Source organism: Patagioenas fasciata, chromosome 4 (assembly GCF_037038585.1).
Source record: "Patagioenas fasciata isolate bPatFas1 chromosome 4, bPatFas1.hap1, whole genome shotgun sequence".
Taxonomy (NCBI): Eukaryota; Metazoa; Chordata; class Aves; order Columbiformes; family Columbidae; genus Patagioenas; species Patagioenas fasciata.
In genome coordinates this window covers 47896236-47909227 of record NC_092523.1, presented here as the reverse complement: position 1 = coordinate 47909227, position 12992 = coordinate 47896236, and the positions used below count along the sequence as shown (strand labels likewise).

Genomic DNA, 12992 nt, shown 5'->3' with positions numbered 1-12992 from the left:
ACCTAGTGGTAGAGATACTTTGGCAATATTTTATAAGGGATTACTTTATAAGGGATCCCTTTATAAGGGCTTCTGTTTCCAGCATTGACTGGTTCTCGTGAGCTAATTCTCACTGGTCTTGCACAGATGTTCTCCAGAGCGTCTGGTTCCATGTGGTTTATTATGTGGGAAGTAACTGGTATGGAGTGTCAGCTTTGTTCTGGAATTACCATTGCCCAAACAGATAAACTGTCCAGGATTTATGCTGGTTTGTCCACACATGGAAATATTATCTGCAAAAAGGATGAACTAGATTGTGTTAATTGTCTTCTGTGAGAGTGTTTAGAAGATGCATCTTATGTGCTGTAAGGAGCATGGGTTGGGATGGAGCAGGGAGACCATGATCATGCAGTTGAATCTTATTGAATCTTGAGCATGTGAATATACACATATAGATACAGAGGAATGCATAACCATCTTCTGCTTTTTGCTTGCTTCAGAAATCTTGAAGTTGTGCCTTGTGTATTTTGGACATTTTGAAAGTGGCAAAAGTCACTGCTACTTTTGAGACAGACTCTGTGCTTTGCTATGCTAACAGCTCCAAGACTACAAGCAGAGCACATGTGCAGGGAGCAGAGGTGTCCACTGTAGAGAAAAGATTTTTATTTGTATAGTATACACAGACAAATACATACTGTACTCGCAAATAACTGCTATATGGACTGTGGCAACTTATGATACAATAACTTCCTTATGTATTTCACTAAGTCAGTGGATGTCCAGGGGCTCTGAGATGCTAATGAAGACTGAAGAAAAGGAGAGCACTTCAAAATGCAGTCTCGAATGAAAATAAAAATCTACCATGATTTACAAGAGATGTCAGAACTTGTAGTGCATTTTTTGTCTTCCTAAACTCTTTATATGTTGGTATTTTGGTGTTGTGGTGGTGGTTGCTTTGGGTGGTGGTGTTTTTTTTTTTTTGTTGTTTTTGTTTTTTTTTTTTTTTTTGTGGTTTGTGGTGGGTTTTTTTGTTTTATTTGGGGTTCTTTGTTGTTGTTTTGGGGGCTTTTTATGTGCTTGAGTTTTTTTGTGTTTGATTTTTTTGGGTGGTTGTTTGGTTTGGTTTTTGGTGTGGCCCAAAACCGAATTAAATTAAAAGCCTAGTTGGTTTGCAGAAAGGAGAACAAAAATGTAAAGCCCATGGAGACACAAATAAAGAAGGGGGACTATGTGACTTAGATATTGGTGCTTGAAGGAATAATATGTTCTCTTAAGCCACTCAAATATCTTGAAGATACGTCTTTGTTTCATTTTAACTTTCCCTTGCAGGTGTGCAACTACTTTGGTACTCAGATATCGAAGATATTGAATAATGAATGAAAATAATTTTTCAGTGTTTGGTCTTATTCTCATAGTCCTTTAATATGACATCTCAATTTATTTCGCTTTGGATACATGAAGGTTTTATCTTTCATATTGTTTGGTTTTGGTTACTTTGCTGTTGATACGGGTGCAACCTTCTACTTGCATACGGTGTTCTACAGATGTTTTCAACTGTTTATTATATGCTTTCTAACTGAAAGCTCTTAAGTATTTGTAATTATATCTATTAATGGGACTATGGTTTCAAAAATATAGAAGTAACCTGTACTTTTTTTTTTACCCGTATAGCCTATGCAACATTAGTTACTAAGCAATGCTGAAAAGAGACATGGTCAGATGGCAAAAATGCCATAATGAAAAGCTACAAATATAGTAACATATGTATAAAATATTTACTGCATAAGCTTCTGTTATGCTTATTTATTTCAGCAGCACCTTAATTCAGTCAGTGATCTCAAAAGCGCAAGCAAAAAAAAAAAATCCTATCCTTAAACTGAATTAAAAAAAGAAAAAAGGTTTTAATATTCTCTTTAAGTATGTTATTTTTTTGTTATATGCTAATTCGATGTCCATAGGTATGTGTGTGGTTTATTTTGTTTGGTTTTATTTTTAAACAGATTTCTGTGGATACCAATGCTCACAACATGATGCTTGAACATCTGTAGCCAACTACAGGATTTTCAAAAGAAATCCAGCATGGCCTAGTTTGCTCGACCTTTGGAAAATTTATAATGTCCTCTGGAACTGGTATCAGCAAAAATCGGCAGGTTCCGAGCCTGCAGGGTGTTGACCCAGAAACATGCATGATAGTGTTTAGAACACACTGGGCACAGGTAATGTTAATTAGTTTTATTGGTTTGAAGTAGGCTGTGTTAATTGGAATTTGCTTCATTCTTTCTTTTGGGAAAATCCTGAATTGCTCAGGAAGGTCTTTCATGCAGAATGTAGTAAATGACATTGAAACTTTTTTTAAGAGACAGAGGTAATTGACCTTTTAAGGTGTGGTTGGGCTTTACTAATCACACTTTGAACTCCAGATTTGTATCTAAAAGGAAAGTGGTAGGACATGGTAATTTCTTCTTGTGGAAGGCCTAGATCACGTTAATGGATTTCCTGATGATTCACTGTGACTTGGACCTTGTTGCAAACTTCCGTGCTTCCTTTCCTTGTGCTGAGAAAGGCTTGCCTAGCTTTTGTAAAGTATGTTAGATGCATGGTGCAATGGTGTTTGCGGTGTTGTTATGAATAGATGTAGATCATGCACTTCAGCATATTCTAAAAATTGTTTGCATGTTATCAGGATTATAATTGCTTTTGGGTGAAGATGTTTTGCTTTGAGCACCATAATATAACATCTTATTTGCTGCAGTAATATGTAAAAATAAAGGCTTATGTAAAATTGGTTTCTGTGCTGCTGCTTTTGCTGCTTTTCTGCTATCCTGAGAAGCAGCACTGTTTCCAGTGTCAGAGGAGCCATAGTTCGAGAGACACCTTTTAACTCTTAACTCTAGCAATGCTGTCATGTTAGCGAAGCTGCTGTTCCTTTGTGGTTTTGTGGCAATTACCCTCCACAAGAGCACCAGACAGGGGTTGTTGACAGACAAGGAGGGTCACTGATTGTATGCAGAACAGAATTTCATCCAGTGGTATAAGTGTTGCAATGACAATTGTTACTAAATCCTAAATTGATACTGAATATTGCAAGAGTATCTGGGCATCAGTGGCTATTTGGTATCATATAAGATGTGGCAAGCGAAGATCAGCTCTGTGGGCTTCTGTCACTCTTACTACTGCAAGTCATCTCATGGTATTGATACTCTTGAGCACAGTTACTCTGGCTGAAGAACAGGCCCTTTGATTTCAGTCCTCTGTGCCAAATAAACGTACTTCAAAGATCATTGAAACTCAGTTTCTGAAGGCCTAAGGGAACTTAGTTTATCTGTACTTCAGAGAACCCCAAGTCTTCAGCAATAGGACAAGTGGCAAACTTAGGTACTTATAAAAGCAAACAAAAACATTGTTTTGGCCTCGTACGTGCCAAATGTGAAACTTCTAAATTTAGGAAGCTTGACAGACAAAAACTAAAAGCATAAAAAGAGCCTGGGCATTCTGTGTTAAGAATTTTTTTTTTTTCCCCTTATAAGACTAAGTGCATATTTTAAAAAAAATGCATTCAAATAACTGATATGCCTTTGTTTGTCTTTAGGTTCTGAAAATCTTAGAGAAGCATGATCCTTTGAAAAACACTCAGGCAAAGTATGGAGCAATTTCACCCGATGAGGCCAGCACTGTTCAGAATTATGTGGAGCACATGCTTTTCTTATTAATTGAGGAGCGAGCAAAGGATGCCTCAATGGGGCCTATTCTGGAGTTTGTGGTCTCTGAAAACATAATGGAGAAGCTATTTCTTTGGAGCCTACGGCGAGAGTTCACCGATGAGACAAAAATTGAGCAACTGAAAATGTATGAAATGCTAGTAACCCAGTCTCATCAGCCTTTGCTGCACCACAAGCCCATCCTGAAGCCTTTGATGATGTTGCTGAGCTCCTGCTCAGGAACAACCACTCCAACAGTGGAAACAGAGTTGGTCGTCCTCTTGAACCAGCTCTGCTCTATAATAGCCAAAGATCCCTCCATTTTAGAGCTGTTTTTCCACACCAGTGAGGACCAAGGAGCTGCCAATTTCCTCATATTTTCCCTGCTGATTCCCTTCATCCATCGAGAAGGAACAGTAGGCCAACAGGCCCGTGATGCGCTGCTTTTCATAATGTCTCTTTCTGCAGAAAACAACCTTGTTGCAAACCACATAGCAGAAAACACCTATTTTTGCCCAGTAAGTTTTTGTTGGTTTGCTTGATCTTCAATGCTAAACTCTCTCCCTTGTGTTCTTCTCAGGCTTTTCTGTCACTTTTTATAAAGAAGTGTTGTAACACATTTGTTTCTGTGGACAGCTATTTCACAAATTGTACTACTGTTTAAGCCAGCCCTACTGCCAAATGCAGCCTTGCTTCTTGTTTCCGTAGCAGTGTCTTGTGCTTTTGGGCCAGCAGAAGTGTTTTTGCAGTCACAGTAGATTAAACTGGGAAACTGATAGAAGTTATAGGAGAACTTGGTGGGAGGGAAACCAGTTCTGCCTCAGTGTGAGTCCTCTGGGAGCTTTTGGGGGTGACTCTGGGAGTAAGAAATAGGAACAAGATGTTTGGAGGCTTCTGTTTCTGGTGGCAGTGCTAGCTTAGGCAGCCTGTGCTTGCCACACTATAGCAACAGTTCAGCAGTTCAAAAAATAAGTGTGAAAACAATGTAAGTATTACAGGAATGTAATGTTTTTGGGTGATATAAAGGTGACTTGCTCTTTGTCACAGAATCAGCTGTTTCTATGGCCATTTCAGGCAAACCACCATCTTGCCGTGTTGCAGTCTGTTACAAAACTTGGTGGTAGTGTTGTGCTGTTAGATCTGGCAAATCAATCATAGTACATGGATAGAAAACCTTTGCTGTTAAACAAGTAAACAATCTAATTTAACAAACAAAACTGCCTTACTGCAGTTTTAAAGCTAAAGCAGAATGGACATGACAATGCCTGCTTCTTCATGCCTTATCAGAAAAATCAATTTCAGATCTTCAGTGGATGGGTTCAAAACCAAATATAATTCTGTAGAAAAGTTGCTTTTGTGTGCCGGTTCTTGGACTGATTCTTTTTACCTTCTGCATAGCTTGCATTTTAGTTTAATAAATGCCAGAAAAATGAAGTGCAGGGAAGTCTTTCATAGCTGCTAAAACAGAGGTTTAGAGCAGAGAGTACTAGAATCCCTGCCTTAAGCATTAGTGCATGACAGGTACTCCAGGTGTAGGTTGCCATTTATTCTGAAATTGCTATGTCCTTTGAGCAGGAGGACAGAGCCAGGTTTACAGGCTGGAGTTCCAAACCAAAACCTCTAAATGATTCGTTTGTAAGCTGTAAATATTGCATCGAATTTTTTGTGCTGAGAGACTCTATTTGACCTTGCTTAATAGACACTGCTAAATAATATGAACTTTATTCTCAAGCTGTCCCTGAGACATACCATTATTGGATCCACGCTATAACTTACGTAATTACATCTTCCAATTAATTAAAGAAAAAAAGACAGCCTTTTTACAGTGACAATAAAAGCCAGCTATATTAACCTTCAAACAGCAGGGAGCCATGATTGACAATCACCCTAATTAGGAAGGCTTCTTGACAAAATGTGCTAAAATCAGACTTTTCTGAACAGTAATGAGACTGACGTAAGTCTATAATAACACTAATGCAATGTCATAGCTCAGTAGCCCAAAGTATTTTTTTAATTTCAGTGTGATGTGCTGAAGGAACAGGTTTTGTTCTGGTGGAAGACTGTAGATGTCAGTGACGTTGCTGTGTATCACTCAAATTAGTGCAGATGTTGCCTCAGCTACTTTTGAAAACATCTGGTGCTGTCCTGGGCTGACAGGAGCAGCATTTGAGGTGAGGCCTTCTCTGGTTCTGGGGCTGAGTTGTTTGATACTATTTGGGTTTTCTTTACCGTGCCTTACTGCATATTATAGACATGCCCTGGGATGGGGCCTGGCCGTAAATCTCAGCTGCTTTATATGCCCAAATCAGTGTTACATCTGTGCCAGAGTGAATCTGGAGGCTTTTCTGATTCTAGTTTTTGAGCTAAATTTAGTTACCAGCTTTTTAAAACAAGATTGTCCATGGTATTCAAACCATACATGAGTAAACTATAAAGAAGGGAACAGGCTGCAGTAAGATACATACCTAGCAAATATTTTTAATACAGAATATTTAGACAAATTATTTGGCAAAGTTTTCTGATTTTACAGAGAATTTTCTGCCATATCTTTTTGATGTTTTGACCTGAAAGTTTTCTGAATCTGATTGAAGATATTGTCTGTTCTGCATTATAGTAAGAAAACAATGTTTTTAAGTAATTTTGAGCAAGATAACATCTCAAAGTCTCTCCATAAAACTTTCTAAATACCTCACAGCTTAGGAAAGCAAGTATTAAAGCAGGAGGTAGAATAGCTCTGTAATGTCCTTGAAAAGCTGAGGCTGCACGAAGAGGGAGGAGGGAGAATTATTAAAGGGAAGGAATTGGCCAGATAGCAACTGAATATATATTAGCAACATATTTTAATTGTATAATGTATCTAAGATTACGAATCACATAGTCAGTGTCTTCTGTGAGTCAAGAGAAAGTAAATAAATCAAGGAGACTGATTTGCAGAGAGACTCATGATTCTATGGTGAGAAAGAAACCGGAGATGCTTGCAAAAGTAGATGGGCATGTAGGGTTGACTTGACAAAAGTTTGGAGGAGTTTAAAAGGACATTGCCCTGGGTAAAATAAAAAATAATACCAATTTTGCCCTTCCAGGATGTGAATTCATTCATTTCTTTCCCTTTCACTTATTTTTCATTGGTGTTTATCATTTTACTGATTAAAATTCCACTGTGTAGTCTATATATGTATGTTATTTTACATGCCTGCTTATAGAATATGAAGAGCTCTATTAGCAATTTCAAATTATAATCTTGTTTATACCATATACTTCTATGAAAATTTTCAAATGTTTTTTACCTAAAGAAATGAAATTGCTTCCAGAGGCTACTCTCTGTCTCAGTGTTTTAGAAACATAATTTCACATAGAGCCATTTGTGTTGTACATCATAGAAAAATAAGAGTTTTTTAGACTTTACAGATTTTAGCAGCTAAATCTGTCACTTCTTACTTCAGTAAGTCAGACAAACTAAAGAATTTTCCACTTCAAGACATTTCTAAAAGGAGCAGTGAACTCACAATTAGCCAGAGAGTAGTATGTTTTGCTCAGGGTCGGTTTCTTGTGCTTAAGGACTAAACTTCCATATGGAGGAGAAATGTAGATATTACACAGCTCTGAAAATCAGATTCCTTACTGATCAGGGTAAGTACACATTTATGAATAGCAAGTAAATTTTAAGCAGACAATGGAAAATCAAGTGTACATTAATTTACGGGTTGCAACACCAAAGAAACTCAAATTCTTTCTTCAGAATTTTTTCCTTCCTAGAATAATTTGAAACCTGGGTTTGTGAGCGTGTGTTTATGTATGTGTGTTACTTATATGTAGTTCTGTAGGCCTAGTAGGATCTTCTTAACATTTTGCTTGAAGCTCTTCTAATGTATGAGAGAGAAAAAAGCAAAAAATATTCTGGTTATAGAAGAATGTGATTGTACAAATAAAGGTTTGCTCCATGGCTTTAGTTTCTTAATTTTTTTAAGAAATCTCCAGCATCTTTCTTTATATATCTGTATGTGTAGAAAAATGTAGCACAGTGTGCTAAAGCAGTGGATTTTCCACAGTATTTCCCCACTTTAATATTAGTCTTAATTATGTATGCCAGAAAAAAATCCATCTTCATAATTATGTGATTTAGGAATGGAAGGCATTCAGAAAGACAGCCTTTGTCTGACTGGATGAGTTAGCAATTATAATTGGTTATGCCGGCGTATGATCAAAACCTGAATCCCCTTCAGTGCACCCCTGATCTTTGACCTGAACATTGTCAACTCTTTGTTTTCTGGTAGATAAACCAGTTATGTTTCATCTGAGCTTTGACTGTCTAGCTCTCTAGATGCTAAGTAGCCCTTTGTAGAAAGAGGAACAATTCTTACAAGAGTCTGTGAAATGAAAACAAAAAAAATTTCCATCAGGCTGAGTCTTTAATGATCCTCTTAAAATGACGATCATCTTAAAAATTATCGTGAAGTTGAATCTTGTTGGAAGGATAAGAGTTGTAAACAATATTTAGAAGTTTTCAGCTTCAATAATAATTAAAAACTTGGTCTGAAAATACTGATACTCCAGATATGTTCAGTAAAATTTAAAAAACCTTTTTGGAAATACATTTTTTAAATTGTAACTAAAAATAAAATCTTGTGCTTCAGTGATGTATTCTATATAAATCATCTGTAAGCCTTAATATCACTGGAAACAGTGCCTCTAAGGTAAGTTATTTCAGGCTATTTTATTTCTTCCCTTCCTCCTTCCAAATAAATAAGAAAGGAAAATGAGAAATTACAAACAGAATATTTTTTTAAGTGGATTCAGCTGAGTTCAAGTGCCTAGGAATGAAAATCAACGTTTATCCATTTATCTGTGGTCTGCATGTGGCTGAACTTTTTATTTTTGAAAGGGGCACTTCCCCCTCCATTTCTAATGTTTCATATTTCTGAGTGAAATCAGTTCATATAGGCATGTGTAAACAGTAACATCCAAATTCCCATTGAAAGACAAGCTGTAGATATATGACAGTGCTGGCTGCTTCTGGAAGGGACTGAAGGAAAGTATAAATGATTTTAAAAGAATTTCGAAAGAAAATATAACTTCAGATTTAAAAAAAAAAAAAAACAACCTGTTTTTTCTCATCACTTGCTCCTTGAATGAAGGATATTATGTGGAAGGCTCTTTAAAGTATTCATGTCTCTGTGTCACAAGACTCAAAAGGAAATTAAATTAGTCTCAACATTCTCTTCTCTCTTTTGTTACTAAACTAGTAAGAGAAACAATTTGTGGTGTTGCCATTCAGGCAGATGGACAGTTGGAAAGTCAACATTTCTTTCCTGTTTTTTCAATACAGGTGCTAGCAACAGGACTCAGTGGCCTCTATTCATCTTTGCCTACAAAGCTGGAAGGAGAGGAGTGGCACTGCCTGCTGAAAGATGACTGGCTCTTGTCACCAGCCCTTGTACAGTTCATAAATTCCCTTGAATTCTGCAATGCTGTGATACAGGTAATGGAGCAGAGTTGGCCTGTCCTTTTGAAGTAGTAGGTTTTTACATATTCTGCAGAAGTTTGTAAAGTACAGAGTTTATTTACTTCTACTAACAGCATGGACTTTCAAAGTTACGCTAAAAGAAATTGCTCATAAAATGAATGCTTTGTGCTGTTTGTCCTTGTTATAAGGGTGAGTTAACACGTTTTTGGTTTTCAGGGGACTAATGTTTCAAATGAAAGCAGTAGAATTGTGTGGCACCTTGATATTTCATTATGTAATTGTAAGGATTTTCTGGGTTTGTTTGCTTGTTTTTTAAAGTTGATTGCATTTTAATACCACTGTTGATACTAAAAGAAAATTGAATGCCTTTACACATGGAAAATGTAGCCTTTATATATTTAAGCACTGAAAAACATTTCTGTCTCTGTCTAATCTCTCGTAAGAGCGTACAAAATAAAATAGTCTAGTTTACCTGTTCGTGCATACTGCATAAAAAAAAGCTTTTCAAGCAGAATTTAGGTATCTTCCAGGAAATATGAATTAATTTTAGACTGGCTTGTTTTGAATCAACTCTCTCTTCTTACTGATTATTTCTTGATTAGGTTTTTCTGGCTTTGATTCCTTAGTATTTTTTTCTCTGACCTAGACATAAAATGAGATTTTTGTCTTTTTGTATTCTTAATATATTGTTCATAGGGCTAGAAAACCCTATAGAACCCTTGTCCAGTATTTTATTAAATGTGATATAAATTCTACAGAAACTATGGATTTTAATGTTATTTCAAGAAATGTGCTGAATAGGATTGAAAATTTAATCACACTTACTGCTAACTGAATGATATGTTTTAGTGAGATGTGTGTGAAATACAGTAAGGCAACTGATTGACTATTAAAACTTTGAACAAGCAAAAATAGTATAACCATCATTCTTTAAATGCAGTGTACAAGATTTTTAAAATGCATGTTTAAAAATGAAGATGAGATAATATTCATTTTGGTGAATAACCAGAATTTTTCTACAGATCTGTGTTTGCAGAAGGGGCCATATTTGGCACCATTTTTTTTTTTTTTAAATAAATCATATAAAGGTTATTGCAGACAAGTTAAAGAAGAACATATTATTTCAAAACCACCTTTCAAATAAATACAGTTGTGAAGGATCTTCAGCTGACATGCAGAAAGACCAGGTTCTGATGACTGCTTGATTGTGTCGTTATGGTCTGTCTTCAGCTGAATTGAAAGCTCAGTTACTGTAGGAATTTTTTCTCTGTGCATGGGATGGTTTTTATGGTGTGGCTGCTTCTCTGTTGACCCAAAAACTTGGTCATAGATTAAAAAGGGACAGTGTAACCAAGACGTCTTGCCATTTACTATTTTTGACCTGGATCACAGCACACTAAGGGAAAACCTTTTTTTCTTCCCCTTTCCAAAATAAAGGGTTACAAATTAAAGGAAGAGTGGGAGAATGTATTTGTGACCACATGTAGGCTGTGACATTCCAGTCTCAATGTGAACTTCAAACAGAATATATTATTTTGAAATGCTTCTGAATGGATTTTTTTTTTTCTTCTTTTATCAAATTTCTTTTAAATGCATGAATTGGTGATGTTTTCTTTGTGGGGAAAAAAAAAGGGAATGCTTCATTATAAAAATAGATTTTTTTGGCTTCTAACCAGAGTTCATTTTTTAAAGCTCCCAAACTATTGAATAAGTAATGTAGGTTTTGTTTTCACTTCTGTTTGTTTTACAGTGGCTGAGAGAAGGGCCTGTGAAGTATGTTCTTACTCTTTAGCTAGAGAGCGCTTTGGTTTGCCTACTCTTGAACATAGGAGAGCAGATGTTCTGTTTTTACTTCTTGTAAGAGGACAAGTTAACAATGGCAAATCCACCTTCAAGTGACCCTGACGAGGTTGCAGGAGCTAAATTTAGCATCTCAACTCTTCCTTTCATGCATGGGTATACACGCTTTTCTGTCCATCGATTCATCTTTGTCAGCATGCAGGGAGATTGAAAAGCCCCATTCTCTAAATTTGGCCAGTTTGCTGTCATTAAATGTAGCTTGTGTGTTTCTTTGAAGAAGAAAAAATCTTTAAGAACCTGAATCATAGCAAATGCTGGCAAAAAGGAGAAACGAACATGTTGCGTTAAACGGGAAAGGGTTTTGGTAGTGGGTAGTAGTAGTCTGTGGCCTGTCTTGTTTTAAATATCACTGGAACTGTTCTGTGTCTTTCTCCCACCCTCTTAGGTGGCCCATCCCTTGATACGTCACCAGCTTGTGAATTACATTTACAATGGATTTTTGGTGCCAGTAATGGCTCCTGCACTCCATAAGGTCAGTGGTGTATGCATGAATGACAAAATAATAACGGGCAAAAGCATTATGGATGATCTCTGTGGAAGGCTACTATTAAATGTGCTGTCAGTAGTGACTTCCATATGATTCAATAAGTTTCTAGGCAAACTTTCCATCTTCTCATTCCATACTTTCTATTTAGACTGTACAGACTATTAAGCAAGATAAAGGTATTTCTGAAAATGTTTTAAATTCTTAAGTGAAATGAAGAACCAAGATATTTTTGTTGTGCTAGGGTGACTTAACATCAAAAAAGCAGTGACCTTTTAGGCAACATTTCATTATGACAAACGTGTTTCCATGAGGATTTTTTTTATCTAAACATTTTCCTAAAGGAAAATGCTTACAAGTCAAAAAATATTGCCCTGATTTTAGCAAAGTTGATATTGTTTTGTACTTCCTTATCACAGTTGTAGAGCTATTTTCATAAAATGGAGAAGAAATGGAGTTTGGTATCAATTTTCGAATGTATTAGGGTGTTACTTATGTTGCTTTGAAGAAAAAAAAAATATCCATTTTTCTTTGAATTTTAGGGATTGTCTTTTGCAAAATATGTTGCTGGTATTGGTGAATGTCTTTACCCTGCTTTCTAGTCTAGGACTTGTCTTGGCAGTGCACACAAGTCTTCATGGTAAGCAGTCACTTAGTAATAAAGTAATAAGCAGTATAAAATCTTCCTTGATGATTTGACAGACCTCAAACATTTGGGAACTTGGCAAGAAAATTTGGCTGCGATCCAGATCAAGGCTGTGGTTTGTCATTACGATCACCTCCTTAACTGCAAGTTATTTTTTCTGTTTCTGTATCTTGACTTAATCCCTTACCAAGCCTGGGAATTAGAAGTGAAAAGCTTTAGGTCAAGGTTGTGGATAACAAGGGAGATATCAGAACGTAGCTGTGGGATTCTGGTTTTAGTGTGGGTACTGTTTTTACCTCCGAAGTACTTAAGATGAATTTAGGTTGTTTTGAATACTCCCATGCTGACGAGTGTCATTCTTGGTTGGTTAAATCTGCAACCCCCTGTTGGCTTGATTATTTCCCTGTTGATGTTACTCAAATTATTCAAAGCGTGCTGTTCTGATTACTTATTTTTTCATGTGATGGAAATTTTGTTAGGCCTCACTTATGTAGTCTGAAATTGGGTGAAATCATATTTCTCTTGGAAATGGAGATGTTCAGTACTAACACTTGTGCGTTTCAATCCTAGAACTTCAACATTCTGTTTGGTGCCATGTGCTCCCAGTAATAAACTTTTCCTTGATTAGCATTAAGTTTGACATTTTGATCTTTAAAAATGTACTTATGTATGGAAACTTCAAACACATTTAATGGAGAAGATGGATTGCACCACCTAGTGGATCTAATACAAGGCTCTTGCATATGTGAGACCAAACCTCTAGAGCAAAAGGAAACAATAGAGGCACATTTGACCTCTTCAGTCTTTCTGTGCTGTGCCCCACATTCATTTAACAGAAAACAAACATTTTACATCTTTGCT

The 12992-nt window shown here is 36.4% G+C and overlaps 1 protein-coding gene across 4 annotated transcripts in view; it reads left to right on the top strand.

Moving 5' to 3' along the window:
* Window positions 1–12992, top strand: part of FHIP1A (FHF complex subunit HOOK interacting protein 1A) — a 100220-nt gene that overhangs the window by 51026 nt on the left and 36202 nt on the right. For 3 of the 4 annotated variants that reach the window (XM_065836774.2, XM_065836773.2, XM_071807792.1), the window contains 4 exons: window positions 1980–2195; window positions 3569–4195; window positions 9004–9156; window positions 11387–11473. In XM_065836774.2, coding sequence (XP_065692846.2) covers window positions 2094–2195; window positions 3569–4195; window positions 9004–9156; window positions 11387–11473 — 969 coding nt within the window. In that variant the 5' untranslated portion in view covers window positions 1980–2093. The remainder of the gene's footprint in view (window positions 1–1979; window positions 2196–3568; window positions 4196–9003; window positions 9157–11386; window positions 11474–12992) is intronic. The other variant, XM_071807793.1, reaches the window with a different exon arrangement.